The 24,323-nt window shown below is 48.2% G+C and overlaps 1 protein-coding gene across 4 annotated transcripts in view; it reads left to right on the top strand.

Moving 5' to 3' along the window:
• The window catches only part of UBAP1 (ubiquitin associated protein 1), a 44,880-nt gene that overhangs the window by 13,035 nt on the left and 7,522 nt on the right, over positions 1-24,323 (top strand). For all 4 annotated transcript variants that reach the window (XM_039369745.1, XM_039369746.1, XM_039369744.1 and 1 more), the window contains exons 2-4: positions 6,847-6,887; positions 20,166-20,290; positions 22,258-23,154. In XM_039369745.1, the coding sequence (XP_039225679.1) occupies positions 6,854-6,887; positions 20,166-20,290; positions 22,258-23,154 (1,056 nt within the window). In that variant the 5' untranslated portion in view covers positions 6,847-6,853. The remainder of the gene's footprint in view (positions 1-6,846; positions 6,888-20,165; positions 20,291-22,257; positions 23,155-24,323) is intronic.

The following is a 24,323-nucleotide window of genomic DNA, read 5'->3' as shown; positions in this document are numbered from 1 at the left end:
GTGCAGCTTTCAGCTATCCATAGAGCCTATTTATAGAGAGAACATAGTCTTGCGCGTGGAGGGAAGATGCCAGCAAGTGTCCAGCAAATACAGCTTGTCTCTATATTTTATGTGTCAACTTAAAATTGTAATAACAAGCTGTCCCAGTTGCTGTAGACCTTTGCAAAATGTCATCGGTTTTGAAACCAAGCTGACCATGGTTTTAACTGAGCATCTCCTTGTTTCCCCTGATCTGGTTTGCCTCAGTTGTGGTTTCTGACTGTATCACAACAAGTGGGAAAAGAATGCTTTAACGCAAGCCTGTTTTAAATCTGATTTTAAGATCAGGTGTATAAGATTGGCTATTTCCTATTAGCTATTTAGCTTGCAAATTTTGTAGTACAGGTAGTCCTCGACTTACAACAGTTCGCTTAGTGACCGTTCAAATTTACAACAGTGACTTATAACCATTTTTCACACTTACGGCCATTCCAGCAGCCCCATGGTCGCGTGATCAAAATTCAGGCTTGGCAGCTGACTCATATTTATGACAGCTGCAGTGTCCCCGGGGTCAAGCGATCCCCTTTTGCGACCTTTTCACAAGCAAAGTCAGTGGGGAAGCCGGATCCATTTAACAACCATGCTACTCACTTTACAGCTGCAATGATTCACTTAACAATGTGTCGAGAAAGATTGTAAAATGGGGCAAAAGTCACTTAGCTGTCTTGCTTAGTAACATAAATTTGGGGCTCAATTGTGGACATAAATCGAGGACTTGGAAAAATACAACTTGTAGTTTTCCTGATCAGATGTGCTAAATTGTGCTGTACAAGATCACACACTTAGATTACTCATCTGTTGTTGTTCTCAAGTAAGAGAATGTTGGCCTTTGCAAATAGAGCACAGTTTAAGTAAGTTATGATTGTGTCCATGTTTCAATAAGAATAGAGCTGGAAGGGACCTTGGAGGTCTTCTAGTCTAGTCTAACTAAGGAGACCCTATACCATTGGCTAAATTGGCTAAATTGCTAAATAAATTAAATATTTTTAATTGGAAATAGTTTAAATCAAAAACAGTGCAACACAGCCATCTAGTTCTGAGGAAGAATCCCTGTAGTCTAAATATGTCAGTGGTTCTCAACGTTCCTAATGCCGCGACCCCGCAACCGGTCGTAAGTCGAGGACTACCTGTATTTCCCTGGCTGAGAGCACCGTGCATGCGTGGTGCCGCCCTCTGCGCCGGCCGAGGAGTAGCTGGCAAGTGGCAGAGACGGCGCAGGCCGACCACCGGCTAGGCCACCAGCTGGCCCAGCCCAAGGCAGGTAAGGCACCCACCGGGCCCCACACATGCCAGCAACCCTCCCTGCGCCCGCCGCTGCCCCGCTAGCCTTACCTTGGCCACTGCCCATTTGGGGTGGCGGCAGGCTGGCCCAGGCGCTCCTGGGCGGCCACGGCAAGTGACAGCGATGGCGCAGGTCAACCATCAGCTGGGCCACCAGCTGGCCCAGCCCAAGGCAGGTAAGGCACCCACCGGGCCCCACGCGCGCCAGCAACCCTTCCTGCACTCACTGGCCTCCCACTTCCCACCCCTGGCCCTCTTTTACTTACTTTTAGTAGTTGCTCAGCAGGGAGGGAAGCTTTCCAGAAAGTTTGTCTTGCAGCACCGTTTGCAGACTGGGGCTTTTGGCGGGCTTAGCAGGGCAGAGACAGCCTGGACAATTCCTATTGGCTTTTGAAAGCCAATAGAATTAGACTCTATTCAAGAGAGTCTATTCTATTGGCTTTCGAAAGCCAATAGATTCTATTGGCTTTCGAACGCCAATAGAATAGAGTCTTTTGAATAGAGTCTATTCTATTGGCTTTCAAAAGTCAATAGAATAAGAGGGAGTAGCACAGCTAAAGAAAAGGGGGAAAAATGGCGGACAGCCTTGTTTGGCGACCCCTGTGAAATGGTCGTTCGACCCCAAATGGGGTCGTGACTCACAGGTTGAGAACCACTGAAATATGTTGAAACTCCCCAGATTGGTGGATGTTTTCATGCCAAGATTGAAAGTAGATAAAGAATTTCAAAGTTGGTTAATTTAAATCTAGCTTTACCATTGTAATCAGAGTTGAAAATGTGTGCTAAGTGCTTATTAAAAAACATGACCGAGGTCAAAGAGATAATTATAACAGTAATTGTTTGTTTTATTTGCTTGCACTTGCTAATATGGAGGTGAAATGTAAACTGTCAGCCCCAATAACCAACTTTGCTCTAACAATGCAAGAACCAAAGTCAAGGCAAACAAGGTCATTAATGCAATTTAAAAGCTGGTGATCATTCCCTCCCCTCTTAGGCTGTCAGGGTAAAAATAGCTTTCACAACAGTTCTTGAAAGGAGCTGATTCAGCTCCTAAAGGCTCCAGGATATCTCTAGCTTGATGCTAACTCATATTCCAAGTTTTAATGAAAACGAAGATGAAAAAAAAATCCCGATTAAATAATTGTATGGAATACAGTTCAATAACTTCTGAAAATGAACTCTCTGCACAAACACTAAATAATTCATGTCATATCAGACAAGAGAAATGTATTTTTACTAGAAACAATTATGGTACTCTGCTGACTAACGAATAAACCATCATTTAAAGCAGTGGTTCTCAACCTGTGGGTCGGGACCCCATTTGGGGTCAAATGACCATTTCACGGGGGTCACCAAACCATGCTGTCCGCCATTTTTTTCCCCTTTTCCCTAGCTGTCCTACTCCCTCTTATTGGTGGCCACACCCACTTGGGGGTCACCACAACATGGGGAACTGTATTATGGGGTCACGGCATTAGAAAGTTTGAGAATCACTGATTTAAAGCATTCAGTTGACGCCTCCTGAACAGCGATTTAAATAAAATCCACCCTGATTTGCCATATATATTGCAATTCAGCAGAATTAAAACCAGTCTATTGTTGAAGAGGTAATTTGATGTACAAATTGCCTGTTCTGTGTTCAGCTAGACATGTACGTTAATATACAATAGTGGCCAAAATTGTGGAAACCTTTTGGGAAAAGTGTACAGTAGAAATGCCACCTTTGGTTAAGTTTCCACCAATTTTTCTTCTAATTTCTTTACAACTGTAGCTTTGTTCGCTTAATAATAGTATTTTACATCGCTTTCTGGGCAACCAGTTAAGTCTTTGCACAATTACTTTAATTTTATTACGTTTTACAAGCTCACTAAATGAAAGAACACAAAAAACCCCAACCAACTTGCTAACGATCACATAACACACTGACAAATGTCCTCCTCTCAGCTTCAATACATGACACCAGTAACTGGATCTGATTGGCTCATTGCCAAAACAAGATGACACCCGATTGGCTCTCTAAACACTCATGCTCATTGGCTACAATCGGATGAAGGAAAGCTACCTGATATCAACCTAAGCAAGTTGTGCTTCCTTTTTCTGGTTATTTGGCTCTACCGTTTCATAGAATACAGTACAGATAATTGAACAAACTTTGTTGCATTACATTCTTAATTAAATTATCTTTCCATTGATATCTAATTTTATGGTACTACTCCCCCCAAAAGTGGGTGTTATTAGCCATCAGACCTCAAAAATACACTTTCCCCAAAAGGTTTCCACAATTTGGGCACTACTGTAGTTGTTAAAGCAGTGTTTCTCAACCTTGACAATTTTAAGGCATGTGGACTTCAACTCCCAGAATTCCACAGCCAGCAATGCTGGCTGTGGAATTCTGGGAGTTGAAGTCCACATGCCTTAAAATTGTCAAGGTTGAGAAACACTGTGTTAAAAGGAATCTGTCTTCCCCATTGAGTTTGCTTGTCAGAATGTCGCCGAAAGGGATCACTTGACCCCTGTGCACTGCAACCATCATAAATGCAAGTCAGTTGCCAAAACACTTGAAGCTTGATCATGGGGATGCCGCAATGGTCGTAAGTGTGAAAAACGGTCATACGTCCCTTTTTTCAGCGCCGCTGTAACTCTAAATGGCCACTAATTGATTTTAAGTTGAGGATTCCCTGTACTAGATTCTGGACTAGGGCAGAGGGTTCTGTGCTGGCTGCCTCTAGGTCACGGGTGTCAAACTCGCCACATCACATGATGGGTCACGACATATCGCGCCTTTTTGTATTGCCAGAGCTGGGGTGGGCGTGGCCTCCTCAAGGTGCAACCGGCCCACGGGCCGGCAGTTTGACACCTCTGCTTCTAGGTCTTGATTTTGGTGTTTGAATGGTTCACCTTTGAAACACGATTAATTAGTTCAGTGGTTCTCAACCTTTTTAATCCCGTGACCCCCCCCAACCGGTTGTAAGTCGAGGACTACTCAGTCGGTCGTAAGTCGAGGACTACTCAACTGGTGCAGCACCGTTTGCAGAATGGGACTTTTGGCGGGCTCAGCAGGGCAGAGACAGCCTGGACAATTCCTATTGGCTTTTGAAAGCCAATAGAATTAGACTCTATTCAATAGAGTCTATTCTATTGGCTTTCAAAAGCCAATAGAATAAAAGGGAGTAGCACAGCTAAGGAAAAGGGGGGGAAAATGGCGGACTGCGTTGTTTGGCGACTCCCGTGAAATGGTCGTTTGACCCCAAATGGGGTCCCGACCCACAGGTTGAGAACCACTGAATTAGTTCATATTTTAAGAAGGACAAAGTTACTGTTCGGGCACAGCCCCCCTAATAAATACAATTCCTGATTTGGACCGAAGTATATGGATAGGAAGATTTGAAGGAGGCCTTCAAAAGAATGCAGTGATAATCGGCCATTCGAGATTAAGGCTAAAACATATAAAGAACGATTACAGGAACGGGGCATGGCTAGTGTAGTGAAGAGAAGGACCAGGGGAGACATGATAGCAGTTTTCCAATATTTGAGGCGCTGTCACAGAAGGAGGGGGGGGGCAACCTGTTTTCCAAAACACCTGAAGGCCAGACAAGGAATAACGGATGGAAACTGATCAAGGAGAGATGGAACAGATTGCCTTCAGATGTTGTGGGAACTTCAACACTGGAAGCTTTCAAGAAGAGACTGGACCGCCATCTGTCAGAAGTGGTGTGGGGCAGAGGTCCCCAACCTTTTGGGCACCAGGAACCAGTTCTATGGAGAGAGGTTTTTCTGCTGACTGGAGGGTGTGTGGTTTTGTGTGCTGTCTGCATCTCGTGGATGGGGATTTACTTGTTTGTGCGGCCTGCTTGTTGGCATGCCATGGACCAGTAGTGGTCCGCGGACTGGGGGTTGGGGACCCCTGGTGTAAGGTCTTCTACTTGGGCAGGGAGATGGACTAGATGACCTACAAAGTCCCTTCCAACTCAGTTATTCTACTTCTAATAGCTTATAACCCACTAGATATCTGGATGGACTTTAAGTTAGACTAGGATACTGATGATGAACCTTTTGGCTCAGTGTGTCAACAATTTGGAAAATGCCTAACTTGACTCTGCTTCTCCCTCCCTCCCTCTCTCTCTGTCTCTGCAAATGGTTGTAAGTTGAGGATTATCTAGTGTTAGTTATCAGCTTTGCAGAGCAATACCATATTCTTTCTCTCTCTCTCTCTCTCTCTCTCTCTCTCTCACACACACACACACACACACACACACACACACACACACTTCTATAAGGTCTAGGACAGCGCGCTACACTCAACTTCTCCACGGGACAATTTGCCATGGCCAACTCGCCAGAGGACAAGAATTACACTAATATTGAAGAAATGGTGACATAGAGTCATTAAAAAAAGGATGCAAAAGGAAGGACAAAATGAAACGTGAATGACAAAAATGAAAATATTTTAAAAATTATTTTAAATAATTAAATTGTTGAATTGTTCCGTGGCAAACTGATCACGGCAAGTTGGCCATGATGAATTGGCAGCGGGAAGTTGGCCGTGGCAAATTGCCCGTTTCTGAATCTAAGCATCCTGAACAACTTCACTTGGTAGCAGCCCCGAGGCTGGGCCAGAAGTGGAGGGCCAGACCTCCTCCTCTTCCTCCCTACTGCCACCGTTCCCTCTCAAAAAGGCCGCCTTGCACTGTTCACACACATGCAGGCCCCATTCTCAACCAGCCTCCCAAAATCACCTGAGAACAGGGTGTGCTTTGGAGAATTGTTGTTGCCTGTTGGTGGACTGTCAAGGTAATGATTTAGAAGCTACCCAGCTGATGTAAGATGTATGATGTAATGATGGGAATGACTCAGCAGGGTCTGTGTCCCTTTAAGAGCTTTGTATAAAAGGGAAGGCTCCACAGATGTGTGCCCTCTCTTCTGCTTTTCCTGCTGTAACTGCTGTGTGTTGGAGACTGCTGTATTAACACGTGTATGTATATTATTCCTGGTGTATGATATTATAGATAGTGTAAGATAAACCACCATTTAATATAGACCACTGTTTACTGTGTTTATTCCTGGGTTATCTCAGCTCAATAAGACCGTGTATGCTCTGACATGGACTCTGGCGCATCATCCCAAAACATTGGGCTGCGTCATCTTTGTCGCACATTATCATAGCTTTGCCATCACTGGACTAGGGTGTGGAAAGCATAGTTGAAAACCACATGGGCATGTCCACGTAGTCACCAGCAGCAAAGCTCCACTGTTAATTTTGAATAATTTCATTTGCAGGATATCTGGGTCAGTCCAGTCAGCCGTCTGGGCAGAGCACTGTTCTCTTAATCTGACTTAAGAGTTAAAACAGATACCCGAGAGTCAAAAGTTAAACCCCAAACCGTACAGTCTTATATAAAGCAGGGCTTTGAGGAATACCTGCTGCAAGCATTAAGCTGAACCGATACCTACAATGGAGTTTGTCATATGCTGTGTTATAACTGTGAAGGTTGCTAACTCTGTTTTTTTTTTTAAAATGTCTTTCAGATTCTCAATGGCTTCTAAGAAGTCGGGGTCTGATTTTCACGGTAAGTGAATGGCAAGGTCTGGACGCGTTATCTCTCTGGATGTAGTTTCTCCGTGGTGGTCAAATGAAGGATTCTGACCATGGGATTTAATTATTCATGGAAACTTAATAGGCTTTATTGGTTGTCCTCGACAATTGAGCCCAACATATCCATGGTTAAGCAAGACAGTTGTTCTAAGTGAGTTTTGCCCGAGTAGAACTAGCAATAGCACTTAGACTTACCGTGTTTCCCCAAAAGTTAGGCCTACACCAACAATAAGCCATAGCTTGTATTTGGGGGGGTGGGCCTAATATAAGCCCTGTCTCAAAAATAAACCCTAATTTGGGGGGAGAAGTGCACCTAAAAATCAAGCTGGGGTGGGGGTGTGGAGCTGCTCCACCCACCCTGCATCCACTTACCTTGCACCAGGCCTCTCCTTGCCAGCCCACTTCTTCTGAGGCTCTTCTGCAGCCAGGCCTGCATTTCTCAGTCACAGGGTTTTCCGGAAGGTCTGTGCAGCCAAGAACATCCATAGCTCGGTTCTGTAAGACCTCAGCAGCCGAGCACCAAACTATGGATTCAATCCATAGCTCAGTACTCGGCTGCTTAGGCCATCTGGAAAGGCCAGACTGCAAAATGCAGGCCCGAAAGCAGCTGCAGAACTTCGGCCCCAGAAGAAGTGGACCGGCTGGGTGAGGCTGTCGGTTCTGGAGGTGAGGTAAGGCCTACCCCGAAAATTAGACCTGGTGCCTCTTTTGGAGGGGGAAAAAAAACCAAAACCCAGTCTTATTTTCGGGGAAATGGTATATACCGTTTCAGAATGCTTTACAGCCTTCTCTAAGGAGTTTAGAGAGTCAACATATGGTCCCCAACAATCTGGGTCCTCATTTTACTGACCTTGGAAGGACAGAAGGCTGAGTCAACTTTGAGCTGGTGAGACACGAACTCCAGACTGGGGGCAGTGAGTTAACCTGCAGTGCTGCGTTCCAGCCATTGTGCAACCAGGGCTTAGTAGTTAAATAACTCACTTCAGTGGTTAAGCTAGTCATGTGGTTGGACTTTGCTTGTCACAAAAGGGGGAATCACATGACCCCAGCACACTGCGGCTGTCATAAGTACGAGCCAATTGCCAAGCATCCGAATTTTGATCACGGGACCGCAGGGATGCTGCAACGGTTGTAAGCGTGACAAATGGTCCTAAGTCTCTTCTTTCAGGGCCGTTGTAACTCTGATCAGTCACTAAAATGAATGGTTGTATGTCAAGGACTGGCTGTACACTGAAGCGGATGACCGTTTTGCAGATGTGCAAGTTGCCAGAGCAATTTACAGCAGGTTGGAAATGAGCAGTTTGGGATTTGACCGATCAAATGACAATAGGGAACAGCTCAAGCCAGATAAATCTGTCAGTTGAATCCAAACAATCTGGAGAATTGCAGATTCTTTTGCAAGTCAGTTCCTGAGATGGGACCAAATGACAGAACTGGTGATCTGCCTTGGGTCACCTCCTCTTCAGACACCTGTAACTTGACATGGCAAGAGGCATGACGGGTAGCCCATAATATCCATTTTGTGTTACAGTCTGGCATATTTGTGCAGTCTGGCTGGGCTTAACCTTCGAAACAGCCTAGTTGCTTATCATAATAAGCATTCTTCGTCTGGAAAATAGGAAAGGCCGAGCGCCAAAGAATTGAGGCCTTTGAACTCTGGTGCTGGAGAAGACTCCTGTGAGTCCCCTGGACTGCAAGGCGATCCAACCAGTCAGTCCTGGAGGAGATCAACCCCGACTGCTCTTTAGAAGGCCAGATCCTGAAGTTGAAACTCAAGTCCTTTGGCCACCTAATGAGAAGGAAGGACTCACTGGAGAAGAGTCTGATGCTGGGAAAGATTGAGGGCAAGACAAGAAGGGGATGACAGAGATGGAGGAGGCTGGATGGAGTCACTGAAGCAGGAGGCGTGAGCTTAAATGGACTCCAGAAGATGGTAGAGGACAGGAAGGCCTGGAGGAACGTTGTCCATGGGGTTGCAATGGGTCGGACATGACTTCACAACTAATAACAACAAAGTCTGGAAAAAGCAGGAGAAAATACTGCGATTTCTTAAAGTTTTCTCTCAAAGCATCATGAGCTCTCGAAGCCTGGAATGATGTTCCACAAGGAGGGAGTCGCCACAGAGAAGGCTCTTCTTGATCCCACCAGATGGACCTCCTTAAGAGAGGGGAATCCATAACATTCCCTGCCTCTCTGCTCTGGTGGGCTGGGTAGAGAAGACGGGGAAAAAATGATCCTTCAGAAGAATGTAACACATATACATTCATTGTTACTCTGTTCTTTTTTTTTCTAATGTAAAGGTCATTGGAAGCTGGTCATACAAACTTTACAACTAGACTAGAGGACTTTTGTTGTTGTTGTTAATTGCGAAGTCGTGTCCGACCCATCGCGACCCCATGGACAACGTTCCTCCAGGTCTTCCTGTCCTCTACTCCATCTTCTGGAGTCCATTTAAGTTCACACCTACTGCTTCAGTGACTCCATCCAGCCATCTCATTCTCTGTCATCCCCTTCTTCTATTGCCCTCAATCTTTCCCAGCATTAGGCCCTTCTCCAGTGAGTCCTTCCTTCTCATTAGGTGGCCAAAGTATTTGAGTTTCAACCTCAGGATCTGGCCTTCTAAAGAGCAGTCAGGGTTGATCTCTTCTAGGACTGATCGGTTTGAACGCCTTGCAGTCCAGGGGACTCGCAGGAGTTTTCTCCAGCACCATAGTTCAAAGGCCTCCATTCTTTTGCGCTCAGCCTTTCTTATGGTCCAACTTTCACAGCCATACATTGCAACTGGGAAAACCATGGTCTGGACTATACGCACTTTTGTTGGCAGGGTGAGGCCTCTGCTTTTTAGTATGCTGTCTAGATTTGCCATACTAGAGGACTTTAGCTCTGATTTATAAGAGAGCTACAGTCCATACAAGCCCTGTCCAGATTTTTAAAGTTGTGTTTCTTTTAACAAGGATTATGTTAATTGGGTAGGGGCTTTAACGTTTAGTAAGCTTTGAGAGTTTCCTAGGATATTTACTTTTCAGACAGAAAGTGTATAATTGGAATGCTGTTGGGAGTAAACCCTACCCCCCCCCCCAACTTTCTTCATAGATCCTTTGTAGGAAGATACGCCTGCCAACAGGGAAGTGTAAATCCTTGGGTCTTCTTTTAGTGCTGTGATTTGTTCAAAGCTTAAAATTAATCCTCCAGATTATCAGATCCACTTTTTTTAAGGTCAGGGCTCGACGGTAGAGGTTTCAGCAAGGCCCGTCTAGGCTACCAATCGCTCTGCACAGCCTTAGGCCGTGCAAGTGGGAAGAATCGCATCTAAGGACAGACTTGGAATAAAACTAGAGTAATGCTTGTACTGGAGAAATCACGGTGCGCTTAAGTAATAGCATCTTTCCCCGTTTACACCCAGAGGCTATTTTGAGGGGGGATTTGGTCCATCTGCATCTCGTAGGGAAGTGGATGCATCTGTCAGAAAGCAAAGTCAGGAGGAGCTGGTTAGTCTTGGAGACCTTGGAATAATATCTCAATAGAACTGCAGCAGGGTGTGCCTTTTACCTGTTCGATAGCCACAGCTATCAGACTCACTGGAGAAGAGCCTAATGCTGGGAAAGATGGAGGGCAAGAGAAGGAGGGGAGGACGGAGAATGAGATGGCTGGAGGGAGTCACTGAAGCAGTAGGCGTGAGCTCAAATGGACTCCAGAAGATGGTAGAGGACAGGAAGGCCTGGAGCAGCGGTTCTCAACCTGTGGGTCGTGACCCCATTTGGGGTCGAATGACCATTTCACGGGGGTCGCCAAACAACATGATCCGCCATTTTTTCTGGGGCGGCGCATGGGGGTGCCGCCGTGCATGCGCGCCGCGCAGGGGGCAGTGCCGCACATGCGCGCCACCTGCTTAATACCGGGGTCGCCGTATAAAAAGGTTGAGAACCACTGGCCTGGAGGAACATTGTCCATGGGGTTGCAATGGGTCGGACACGACTTCGCAACTAACAACAAAGTACTCGACAACCACAATTGAGCCCAAATTTCTATTAATTAATAATTAATTAATTAATAATTTTACATAACATTATATAATCAGTTCAACAATACTTGAAAAGATGGAACTTTTGAGGGTATGACACACAGTAGATCTGGGTTTTCTCCAGCAGGATGGCTGTAGAGTCCAAATGGATGGGTTCTATGACGGCCTTCCTGCCTGGCAGACTGGGTAAAAACTTCGGCCACACCCCTTCCTTTGGGCGTGACCCCAGTTTTGACTCAGTCTCGAAGCCTGGTAGAAGTGCGAGAAGCAGCTCTTAGGAAAGAAGAGTTTTCACAAAGAAAAGAATATCCTCTTCCAGTTTTTTTTTTTTTTCCTCCCCTTTTTGCAGCAGGCAGGGATCCCGGGCAGAGGAATAGAACACCGACGCCTCCCAGCCAGGATCGTCGGAGTGGTGAGAGGATCGCCAGGGCGGTTAGCCAGGGGGGCTCGGGCCGGTCAGTGGATCTTCCGCGGATCCCGCCAAACAGCTGTTTGGCGCGGGGACATTTCCCGGACCACCCGCCGGGCAGCTGAGTGGCACGGAGGCCACTCGGTCCGGCGGAGGAGCTGAGGCGCCGTTCAGCGCCAAACAGCTGAGCGGCGCGGGAAAACAGAGCGCTGATCAGCTGAGCGGCGCGAGAAGCGCAGCGCGCCCAAACCGACCGGCAGAGCCTCAGCGCCGTTTTTTCTCCCCCAGCGGAGAGGCACAGCCCCCTTAAGGACAAAAGAGCCATTCAAGCCGGTTAATTACCCTATTGCTGGCTATTAAAGACCCGCCATTGTTGGAGCCTCGTGGCTCATCCGGCTACTATTGGGAGGCGGGGCTTCCTCCCATTCGCCATTTTAAACAAGCAGTTTAGCCGCCGCTTTTTTCCTTTACATTAAGACACTTGGGCAAGAGGAAGGAAGAGGAATAAAAGATTAGAACCTCTATCAGTTCTGAGCGTGGTCTGCTACCACAGCCACAGACCGGGGGAGAGAGAGATATAAACTGTACTTTTGTCTGGACTAGGTGAGGAGGTGAGGAGGAATATTTTTTCTTTTCCTAACTGTTCCTATAGTGACCTTTAGTCACTGCCTTGCAGGATCTTCTGTCCAAAGATTCCTGTCTGTCCGGCCATTGTTTGTATAGGCAGAAGAGGGCACAGCCCCAAGCATCTGCATCTGATCTGCGTATCTCATTCCCCCTTTCCAGGCATTGCCTACTCGGGGTGTCTGGCACAATGGCAGACAATGTCTCGTATTCAGTCACACAGGTCCCTCAATTGTCCCCCCCACAGCAACAACAAAAACGCAGATCTTCTGAATCAGAGGTGGGGGGGAAGAAGAAAGCTAAAACAAAGCACCTTTCTCAGAAGGGACAGTCCAAAACGGCTGAGCGAGAGGCTTTGAGGAGACATTTGGCTTTAGAAAGGCAAATTAGCAGAGCACAGAGAACCAATGTCAATGGGACAAATTTGGTTTCCCCTGTCCCAGGGGTGGCACCCAGCACAGAACCTACTGCCGAGGAAGTGCTCAAGACTTGGTCTCCTCCTGGGGAAACTGAACAGTTAGATTCCTCCAATCCCTCCTCACCAGCTTCTTCACCCGACCACACTCCAGCGCCTCACCACAACGACAAGGCGCAGGAGAACATATGGTCGGCACAATTTCATGCATTCATGCAGGATGCATTCTCCCAGTTCATGGCTTCTAAGGGGCAAGTGGCCTTTCACACACCCCGTAAGGGACGGGCTAGGCCGCCCCCTACCAGCATCTCTGAAACTTCCTCTCAATTGGGAGAGGGTGACTCAGTAGACCTGGACATGTCAGACATGCCCCTCTCGGAGGACGAGGAGACCGCACCTGAGCAGGCGACAAGCTCTGGCCTCTTTAACCCTAACAGCGCGGAAAGAAAGCTTTTCAACCTATCTCCCTCCTTCTCTAACATGTTAGAGGTTCCCACTGTAGATAACCCCTTGATCTCATTATTTTCTACCTCCGCGATTCCAGGAGACATGGCGGAGGTCTTGAGACCTGAGGAGAAGAAATTTGAACACTCCCTCCGGCGTTCCCATATGGCCGCAGCCTGGGCGGCCAGAGCAGCCACTTCATCATCATTCTTCGCGAGGGCCAGTATCATGTGGCTGAGGGAACTGCAAGGCACGGTGCCTCCAGACCAGGTCAGAGTACACCAAACATTGGCCAAGCTCCTCGCGGCCTCTCAATTCGTGTCTGACGCTTCACTGTACGCAACAAAGTATGCGGCAAGGTCCATTGCGGCCACAGTGGCCTCGCGAAGGCTACTGTGGCTCAAAAATTGGAAGACAGACCTGAGGTCCAAATGGCGTCTTTCGACGTCCAAATACAGTGGAGAAGCCCTGTTTGGTTCCATTCTGGACCCACACGTCAGCGAAGGCAGAGACAAGAAAAAAATCCTAGTGCATCCATCAAAGAAGTTAGACAGGAGAGGCAGTCAGGACTTCCGGAGACAGGGCTCCCGCCCAGGAAGCCCCTGGGAATGGAGACAGCCCTTTCGATCAGGGCAATCCTGGGACTGGCCCAGAGGCTCACGATCCTTCTATCCGAGACAGGATCGAACCCAGGATCGCCAAAGCCCGGGAGCCAGAGGCCAGTTCCAGTCCAGACGCCCATATAGGGGAGCGGGAGGCAGATCCTTTAAGCGTACCAAGTGACGCCAAACAGGACACTCCCATCGGGGGTCGGTTAGGAAACTTCATCGAGGTCTGGGAGCAGACCACCACCGACGCCTGGGTCTTGGAAACGATCAGGCATGGCCTGACCTTAGACTTTTGTTCTCCCCCACCAAGCCGGTTCATCAGATGCCCCATCTCCAGAAAGGTACACAAGACGAGGCTGATAACTTCGGCCATAGCTCACCTCCTGTCAATTCAAGCCATAGAGAGGGTACCAAAGGAAGAGGAGGGAAGAGGATTTTATTCCATCCTCTTCGTTATTCCAAAGACATCAGGAGGGTGGAGAGCAATATTGGACCTGAAGGGCCTGAATCATTTCATAAAGTACAGGAAGTTCAAGATGCACTCATTGAAGTCCATCCTAGCCAGCGTCAGGAAGACGATCTATTATCCTCAATAGATCTCACAGAGGCGTACCTACACATTCCCATCCATCCCAGCTACCGGAAATTCCTCAGATTTACCTACGCGGGCCGGCATTACCAATACAGGGCCTTACCCTTCGGACTATCTTCAGCACCAAGGGTATTTACCAAAATCCTAGCTGTAATAGCAGCCCATCTCAGGCTGATGCCGGTTCGCGTACAGTTTTATCTGGACGACATCTTGATTCAGTCCAGATCTCAGGAACAAGCAAGGGCAGATCTCAAGACCACGATCCGAACCCTACAGGGGCACGGATTCTCGGTCAATCTAAACAAGAGCCACCTCATTCCCTCAAGGAGACTGCAACACCTGGGCGCGGTGATAGACACGTCACAGTGCAGGGTATTCCTTTCCCAGGAGCGACTGATCAGCATATCCAAGCTAATCCACCAAATTCAAAAGATCAGGAGAGTGCCCTTGCTACAACTCTCGAAGCTCCTGGGGAAGATGATATCTTGCATGGGCATCATCCCATGGGCAAGGCTCCACTCGAGGGAGTTGCAGTGGTTCCTCCTACCCTACCAGAGGAGGAACCTCAGCACCTCCAGCAGGAGAGTGCCGGTACCAGCACAGGTGATGAAATCACTAAAATGGTGGCTATCCCCCATGACACTCAAGGGGAGCATATTCAGGGAACCGAACAGGGTCACGCTCACGACAGATGCGAGCCTGTTCGGATGGGGAGCCCATCTGGGGACCCAGATAGCACAGGGCCAGTGGGGTCAGAAGGACCTGTCACACAGCATCAACTGGCTAGAGCTCCGGGCCATACACCTGGCCCTCCGTCATTTCTCACACCTAGTAACGAGGAGGCACGTCCTCGTGCTTACAGACAATGTAGCAGCCAAGGCGCATGTAAACAAGGAGGGAGGAACGAAATCAGTGGAACTAATGAAGGAAGCATTGGCTCTGGCTCGGTGGGCAGAAGCCAATGTGAGTTCCATCAGAGCGGAACACATCTCAGGGGAGACAAACACCCAGGCAGACTCCCTGAGCAGAGCCAAGGTGGACCAGTCGGAATGGCGTCTGGACCCGGCTCTCTTCGAGGAGATCTCCCGGAGGTTCGGACAACCGCACCTAGATCTATTTGCCAACCACAAGAACACACAGCTCCCCAGGTTCTTCTCCAGATTCCCGTCCCCGGGATCGGAGGGAACGGATGCTCTCAGGTGCCGGTGGCCGGCGCAACTCCTGTACGCCTTCCCACCACTGCCATTAATACCGGCAACCATACGCAAGATGATCCTGGAGGGCGCAGAAATGGTCTGCATTGCCCCTCACTGGCCACGGCGCCCGTGGTTTGCCGACCTCGTGGACCTTTCGATATCACCTCCGTGGAGGATCCCCCCGGACAAGGTAAAACTCAGTCAGGGCAAGCTTGTACACCCAGATCCCCAGTGGCTACAACTAGCCGCTTGGCATTTGAGCGGCAAAGCTTAACTAAACAATCTTATTCTGCAGGGGTGATATCGATCATACAGGCATCACGAAGAGCGTCCACTAATAGGATTTATGACGCTACGTGGAAGGGATTTTGTAGGTGGTGCGCTTCGCTTCACCTAGACCCGACCGCAGTATCTATTCCCAATATCCTAGATTACCTACTGGAGGGTCTTAATAAGGGCCTGTCAGTCAATACTATCCGCAGACAGATATCGGCCCTCTCAACTGTACTCTCCTGCGACAACTTAACTTCCCTAGCACAGCATCCAGCTATTAACGCCTTTTTAAAAGGGGCATCTAACACAAAGCCCCCAGTCATACACAGGTACCCGTCCTGGAACCTGCCTAAGGTCCTTCTAGCCTTGACATCAGCACCCTTCGAACCTCTTGAAACATGCTCACTCCATCACCTATCACTGAAGGTAGCTTTCCTTGTGGCAATTACTTCAGCAAGAAGAATCTCAGAACTAGCAGCACTGTCAGTAAGGAAGGATCTGTGTACCTTTTTCAAAGACAGGGTCGTTCTTAGACCAGACCCGACCTTCATTCCGAAGGTAAATAGCATCTTTCACAGATCTCAGGAACTTTCGCTTCCTGATTTCTGTCCAAGACCCAAACATAGACTAGAACACAGATGGCACAAGCTGGACGTGCGGAGAGCGCTGTGTTTCTACGTGAAACGCACCTCGGCTTTCCGAAAGACTGAAGCATTATTTGTGTCCTTTCAACCAGCAACTATGGGAAAGAAGGTATCTCCTTCCACCATAGGCAGGTGGATCAGAGCCTGCATAGCGCAGGCCTACGTCTCACAGGATTTGCCAGCACCCACTCAGGTGACTGCTCACTCAACTCGGAGCGCAGCTACATCTGCGGCGTGGCTAACGCAAGCTCCGGTGGAAGAGATTTGCAGGGCCGCAACCTGGTCCTCACCTTCGGTTTTCATTCGACATTACCGTTTAGACTCCCTAGCAGCAGCAGACGCGGCTTTTGGCAGAAGAGTTCTTCAACAGGTCGTATCTGCTCAGAGTTCGGTAGCCTAGACATTCCCTCCCAGGGGTACATGAGGGCTTTGGTATGTCCCATCCATTTGGACTCTACAGTCATCCTGCTGGAGAAGGGGCGTTGTCTTACCTGAACGCCTTTTCTCAGCAGGATGATGTAGAGTCCAAGCCCACCCAGAGGATAGGTCTAGGCAGGGTTATAATAAAGATATAATAAAGAGCTGCAAGGTTAATTCCAACAAAGTTTCTCGCCTAAGTCAAAACTGGGGTCACGCCCAAAGGAAGGGGTGTGGCCGAAGTTTTTACCCAGTCTGCCAGGCAGGAAGGCCGTCATAGAACCCATCCATTTGGACTCTACATCATCCTGCTGAGAAAAGGCGTTCAGGTAAGACAACGCCCCTTCCCAGTTGCAATGTATGGCTGTGAAAGTTGGACCCTAAGAAAGGCTGAGCGCCAAAGAATGGAGGCCTTTGAACTCTGGTGCTGGAGAAGACTCCTGCGAGTCCCCTGGACTGCAAGGCGATCAAACTGGTCAGTCCTAGAGAAGATCAATCCCAACTGCTCTTTAGAAGGCCAGATCCTGAAGTTGAAACTCAAGTACTTTGGCCACCTAATGAGAAGGAAGGACTCACTGGAGAAGAGCCTAATGCTGGGAAAGATGGAGGGCAAGAGAAGAATGGGATGACAGAGAATGAGGTGGCTGGATGGAGTCCGTGAAGCAGGAGGCGTGAACTTCAATGGACTCCAGAAGATGGTAGAGGACAGGAAGGCCTGGAGGAATGTTGTCCATGGGGTCGCGATGGGTCGGGCACGGCTTTGCAACTAACAACAGCCACAGCTGATTTTTTTTTTAAACTGAGTTGCTGAATATATTATTTGTGCCAAGCTACACAGATTGGAAACGTGTTTTTGAGACAGAAATGCAAAACATCTTTCCGTATTGACTCAGCGTATGCCTGGAAGCAGGCAGTTTAATAATTTTTACCATTGTACACTTACTATACAGCAGGGGTCTTCAAACGTGGCCCTTTTCTGACTTGTGGACTTCAACTCCCAGAATTCCTCAGCCAGGCACGTGTGGCTGGCTGAGGAATTCTGGGACTTGAAATCCACAAGTCAGAAAAGGACCACGTTTGAAGACCCCCTGCTATACAGCGTCTCTTGAGAGCGGGCATCAGAATTTCATTTTTGAATGTGTGCCTGTTGTGTGTTCAGAGAAAAAAGTGACAATGTTTTCTTATTTTGCACCTGATCTTGGTTGTACATTTTTGGGGTGCTAATAAACAACAGGAGGTCCTCTCACATCTAAAGTCTTGCTTAAAATGTACTGAAGTGATGCAAAGTGTGTCCTTAGCTTGTGACTGGTCGTTTACTGACCATTTTAAGTTATGATAGACCCCCCCACCAAAAAAACACAACCCAATTTAAAAATTATGATGGCCATACACCCTGTGCTGACCCAATTAATGACTGCAGTCATAATTCCAGACTCGGTTATGTTTGTAAGTCGAGGACTGCCTGTATTTGACCAAGGCACTCAGTTTAAGAAGACCGTGTTGGATCATTGTGGTGGAACAGTTTCAGAGAATTGCTCTCTTGTGGAAGGCCAATCTCCAGAATAGAAAATTGCACAACCGCTGTGCCCCGCGTGGACCTCTTGGTTGTGTAAAACTCTCTATTTCTTATCTTTAGTAATAGACATTGGTTGGGAACTTGTGTTCTCAAAAGGAATAGAAGTGTTGGACAACGCCAGCTTTTCCTAACATAGCTAAGAACTCTAGAAGTTGCAATCCCAGCACACTTGGAAGACTGAGTTAGATAACAGGTTGGACCGACTCGGAGCAGTGGTTTTTGTTGCAGTTGTTGTTTGGTGCCTAGTTTTAACAGAGGTAGACTCAAGAGCACATGAAGTGTTAGCACCACTCTATAATTCCTTAGTAAATCCACACTTGGATTACTGCCTCCAGTTTTGGTCACCACAATATGTTGAGACCCTCGAAAGAACGCACAGAAAAACAACAGATGATTAGGGGACTGGAGGCTAAAACGTATGAGGAAGGGTTTGCTGAAAAGAAGGATTAGGCTTGACAGGATAGCAGCCTTCGAATATTTGAGGGGCTGCCTCAAAGAAGAGGGAGTCAAGCTGTTCTCCAAAGCACCTGAAGGCAGAACAAGAAGCAACGGATGGAAATTAACCAAGGAGAGAAGCAACCTGGAATTATGGAGAAATTTCCTGACAGTAAGAGAACAATCAATCGGCGGGACTGTTTGCCTTCAGAGGTTGTGGATGCTCCATCACTGGAGGTTTTCAAGATGAGACAGCCACTTGTCTGAAATGGTATACAGCAGGAGTAGGCAACCTTGGCTCTTTTATGACTCGTGGACTTCAACTCCCAGAATTCCTGAGCCAGCCATGCTGAGGGAAACGGGAGAGGTTTCCAAGCTGAGCCATGCTGGCTCAGGAATTCTGGGAGTTGAAGTTTGAAGTCCACGAGTCATAAAAGAGCCAAGATTGCCTACCCCTGGTACAGGGTCTCCTGCTTGAGCAAGGGGTTGGACTAGAAGACCTCCAAAGTCCCTTCCAACTCTGTCATTCTTTTCTGTTCAGTCAGGGTTGGCTCCTAGCAATTGCCTGGACACGTCCCTGCAGCTTTTTTTGCCAGGGTTTCCGCAGTGTTTTGTCCTTGCTTCCTCCTTAAGGCTGAGAGAGGGATGGGCTCCAGGTCGTCTAGCTAGGTTTGTGCTTCAGGTGAGCCTGGAACTCACAGTCTCCCCGTTTGTAGCCTGATACCTTCACCAGACACTAAACTGGCTCTTAAGCTTTCAGCTCTAGTTTTAACCATTACACTACACTGAGCAAACTGGATAAGTAGAAGATCTATGTTGATCAATATCTGCTAAATCAAGATTTTTCAACCAGTGGTACGGGTACCACCTGTGGTACATTGGCACCTGGCAGGTGGTATGCGACCATCCTAGAAAAGTGGTAGCGGGGGAGTGGAATGAGCTGAACCGGTGGCAGCACTGCACAAACCTGAATGAGAGATGGCTGGTGCTGCAGGGCTGTCAGGGCTCAGTGGAAGCGCCAGGATCAGCGTCAGGCTCCAGCTGGAGCTCAGCGCTGATCCTGGTGCTTCTGCTGAGCCCTGAAGAAGCGCCAATCAGCTGGAATGTTGCGGCATCTCCAGGGTCTTGTGATTTACATTCAGATGCTTGGCAACTGATTCATATTTATGACGGTCACAGTGTCCCAGGGTCATGTGAAGTGACCAAAACCTGCTGCAACCACCCAGCAGACGGGGGGGGGGAATAAAAACCAAACACCACCCCACCCACCCCCGCTGCCAATCCTCAACAGAAATGCTCACAACAATGAAAATCTCGGACAGGAGGAAGAGTGCAGGCAGGTATCTTGCTCGGCTGTGGCTTGGGGGGCATTTTTTTCAGTGCCATTGTAATTTCGGACAGTCACTAAGTGAACTGTTGTAAGTCGAGGACTACCTGTACTTCATCACTTTTTTGCTTTTTTTTTTTTGTCATCAAGTTCGTGACACCTTGCTAGGCGACTGGTGGTACTCGGATGTTGTCATATCCTAAAAGTGTTACAATGGGTGAAAAGGTTGAAAAGCCCTGTGCTAAATCACTGTCTGTCTTCTTCCTTTCAGGGCTGGTCAGCTACCTTGATGATGTTCCATTTAAGATAGGAGAAAAGTTCAGAAGACCCGCCAAAGTTGGCTTGCCCATTGGTTTCTATTTGCCAGAATCTCTACAATTGATAAGCGAAGCCCAGGTGAGTCCTACATTCTGAACATTTTTTTAAGATGGTGCTTCCACCTGTTTAATCTGCCGAATCACAATTAGGAAAAAAATAGTCCAATTAAAGATCGCTAGTTTCTAACTTACGTCTCTAATTAAACTCATTTCAGTCTAAAGCCCTTCTCTTGTTGACCTCATTGGGTCGATTCCTTCTGTTTCCTTAAAATATATCTGTTTGTTTTGTTTGCATCTCTGCCGTGTTGTTTGTAGAAGCCAAAGAACAAACAGCGGATCTGCAGCCCAAGTTGTCTGTATATATTTGTTAGTCATCAGGGAGAAGGTCTGTAGAAGTTGCAGTAAAAGGCAGAGGTCCTCTTTCTTTCGAAGATGTTAGATTGGCAGGCAAATGATCTGAGGTGTCCTCACAGCCAGGGTGTTTTGAGTTCATACTTGGTCTTTGCAAAAGTTATCTTAATAAGGGCTCCTTATCTAGTTCTCAATAAACTACCCAAAAGGATCTGATGGTGCCTTTTTCAATAGGTGCTTTTCCTTTGGAGGAAATATCTTCGCTCTCGGAGTTTTCCAATGCAAGGTCCTCGGTGCTCTCTGAGCTTGGTGGTTTTCTTGCAGACGTTTCATCATCCAAACTAGGTAACATCGTTGATGCTAGAAGGGAGTGGAGTTGGCTCTTATTTTATATACTAGTATATAAAAATGAGAGCAAACCCCACTCCTTTCTAATGCTGATGATGTTATCCAGTTTGACAATGAAATGTCTGCAAGAAAACAACCATGCTCAGAGAGCACCAAGGGTCCCACAGTCCTCCTCCTCTTTTTCCTCCCCTCCCCTCTCCTCCCCCCTCTCCCTCTCCCTCCTCTTCCACCTCTTCCTGCTCCCCTCTCCTCTACCACCACCACTCCTTCATTCTGCAATATCCCCCCTTCCTTCTAGCACTGATGATGTTACCTAGCTGGGTCATGAAACATCTGCAAGAAAACCACCAAGAGAGCACCAAGGACCCCACAGTCCTCCTCCTCCCTCTCTCCTTTATTTTCTCCCCCTCCTCTCCTTTTCCTCCTCCTCCCTCTCTCTTTTCTCCACCCTCCCTCTCCTTTTCCTCCTCCTCCCTCTTTCCTCCTCCCTTCCTCCCTCCTTTTCCTCCTCCTCCCTCTTCCTCCTCCCTCCCTCTCCTTTTCCTACTCCTCCCTCTCTCTTTCCTCCTCCTCCCTCCCTCTTTCCTCCCCCCTCCCTCCCTCTCCTTTTCCTCCTCCTCCCTCTCTCTTTCCTCTTCCCTCCCTCCCCTTTCCTCCTCCTCCCTCTCTTTCCTCCTCCCTCTCTTTCCTCCTCCCTCCCTCTCCTTTTCCTCCTCCCTATCTCCCTCCCTCTCCTTTTCCTCCTCCTCCTCCTCCCTCCCTCCCTCTCCTTTTCCTCCTCCTCCTCCCTCTCCTTTTCCTCCTCCTCCCTCTCTCTTTCCTCCTCCCTCCCTTTCCTTTTCCTACTCCTCTCTCTTTACCTCCTCCTCCTCTACTTCCTCCTCCTTCCTCCAGCACCACCATTCCTTCATTTCTTAATCCCCACTCCCTTCTAGCACTGATGATGTTACCCAGCTGGGTCATGAAACATCTGCAAGAAAACTACCAAGCTCAGAGAGCGTCAAGGACCCCGCGGTCTTCTTCCTCCTCCCTCTCTCTATTTCCCCCCTCCTCCCTCTCTCTCTTTTTCCTCCTCCCTTTCTCTTTATTCCTGCTCCCTCTCTCTCCTTTTTCTCCTCCTCCTTCTCCCTTTACTTCCTCCTCCTTCCTCCTGCACCACCACTCCTTCATTTCTCAATCCCCTCTCCCTTCTAGCACTGATGATGTTACCTAGCTGGGTCATGAAACTTCTGCCAAGAAACCAAATTCAGAAAGCACCGAACGACCCCACACTTCAACCCTGAGCTACGAATCTTCTCTTCCGTTGGTTCTCCAGCCGGTTACCCTGATTCCTTTCTCTCTTTTCAGTATGACTTCTCACTGGAAAAGAAAACCATCGAGTGGGCTGAGAACATTAAAAGAATACAAGCCGTCCAGGAAGAATCCGAGCGGAAAGCAAAGGAGGCCCTAGCCAACGTGAAGGGGGCCTCGGAGGAGCAGCTCTCCGAGGGTCGTGGTCCAGGGGCTGCCCTGCCCCTCCCCATCAACCCCATCCTGGCCGGCATGCATCACAACTCCATCCTTACTCCCACCCCAGCCAACAGCAGCGCTCTGAAGCAGAAAGTCTTGAGCCCCCCTCACACCAAGGCCGACTTCAACCCGGCAGACTTTGAGTGTGAAGAAGACCCTTTTGACAAGCTGGAGTTGAAGACCTTAGATGATAGGGAAGAGCTGAAGAACATCCTTCAGATCCACGTCGACGCCACGGGGCCCCTCGTCGCCCAGCTGCTCGACCACAGCTTGCCCAAAGGGGCATCTCAGTCGGTTTTGCAAGACCAGGAGGTCTTGGCCTCTCTGGAAAGGGTGACTTTGGACCTCAAGCCCCTGCACAAACCCAACGGCCTCGTGGCCTTGCCTCAGCTGGGCGGGCACGAGAAGATGTCTCTGTCGTCCAAAGGGTCCCTCTCGCCCGTGACGTCGGTGAGCAACATCAAATCCCTCTCCTTTCCAAAGCTGGATCTGGATGAGAGTGACCTGCAGACGGGAAGGCTGGCAAACGCCTACCGTACACACAACGGCACTCTCCTCGGCTCTTTACCGGACAAAGCCAATGAACTGAATGGACATCACGTGATCGGGGTTTCTACCTTCGGTGCGGACCCTGGCCTGGACCCTCGAACATTATCCTCCGGTTCCAGAGGTCCTTCCCAGCCCACCTCCGTAGCATGTACAGAAGACATTCCGGTCCTCACTACAAGCACAGCGGTGAGCACTGCACTTTGGGGGGTAGAGCGCAAGCTTTGATGAGAAGAGGGGGGCTGTATTCCCCCCCCCTTTCACAAGTTTTAGTATTTTTCTGTTGAAAGAGAAGTCTTCATCCCGGTTCATCCAAGCCGGGGATAAATAAACAAGATGGCGACTGCTTTGGGAAGAAGGTGGCAGTTTATTGAAGAGCCAGACCAAAAGATGGTTCTGGCAGGAAACAGGAGAGAAAAGAAGGGACTGAGCACATGTGGGAAGTAGGTTTTTATACCCACTGAAGCCTTTTGTTTGGAATAGTTTCCTGTTCCTGTTTTAGGCTTTGTATTTCCTGGGTCACGTATTCTGACCTGAGTTTCGGTGGGCCTTTCTGGTATTCTTGGTGGTGGTGGGTTAATCGACCTAGAGTTTGGATGGAGTATGCAGATTTTTAGGTCTTTGTCTTCTTGATCTCCTAGCTGGGGCCTTTCTGATGGTTTACATCTGCATTTGTACAGAGCTGGCTTCTGCTTGGCACAGAGACTTGGGGGCAGGGTTGGTTTCTGCTTTTAAAATCCTTTTGAGGAAATATATTTTTTCTGCCTTTTTAATATTTCCTTCTCTGGGGAGCTGACTTCCCACATTTCAATCCTGGCAACCTGAAGTTGTGTGGACTGGCTGGGGAATTCTGGGAATTGAAGTCCAGAGTTTCAAGTGGTCAAGACTGAGAAACATTGGTGTAAATTTATGCCCAGATATGGTCAGGGGAAGTAGTAATTGTTGAGTTGTCCCAATCCCTGCAGTGAAGGGAGAGTGGATTTTCCTATAGAGATCCTCTTTGCTCTGCCGACGTGGATTAAGTCTTAATCCTACGGCTCCTGTGGGTGTTGTTGACGCTGCTTCTTTAAAAGTCGGATTTTGTCCCCCGGATTTGGTCTAGCGATTTTACCTTGTGGAGGCTTGTTTTTGTTGGCTTTTTCACTGGCGGTTCTCCAGGCTTTTTGGAAAAATCTCGGTCAGCTTCCTGCTTTCTCCTTTTCTCTTCCTTGTTCATGAAAGGGATTTATAGCGTGAAGTCAACCCAGCCTGTCCCGGGGACCTTCCTGCCAGCAGTTCTGGCTTCAGGAAAACCCTTGTATTCCAGACACAAGGCGCTTTGTGTTTGCTTCATGTGTTTATTAGATTTTTATCCCGCT

Source organism: Crotalus tigris, unplaced genomic scaffold, assembly GCF_016545835.1.
Source record: "Crotalus tigris isolate CLP2741 ecotype Arizona unplaced genomic scaffold, ASM1654583v1 scf7180000021214.215828, whole genome shotgun sequence".
Lineage (NCBI taxonomy): Eukaryota > Metazoa > Chordata > Lepidosauria > Squamata > Viperidae > Crotalus > Crotalus tigris.
The sequence above is the reverse complement of the archived record's forward strand: the minus strand, read 5'-3'. Positions and strand labels throughout refer to the sequence as shown.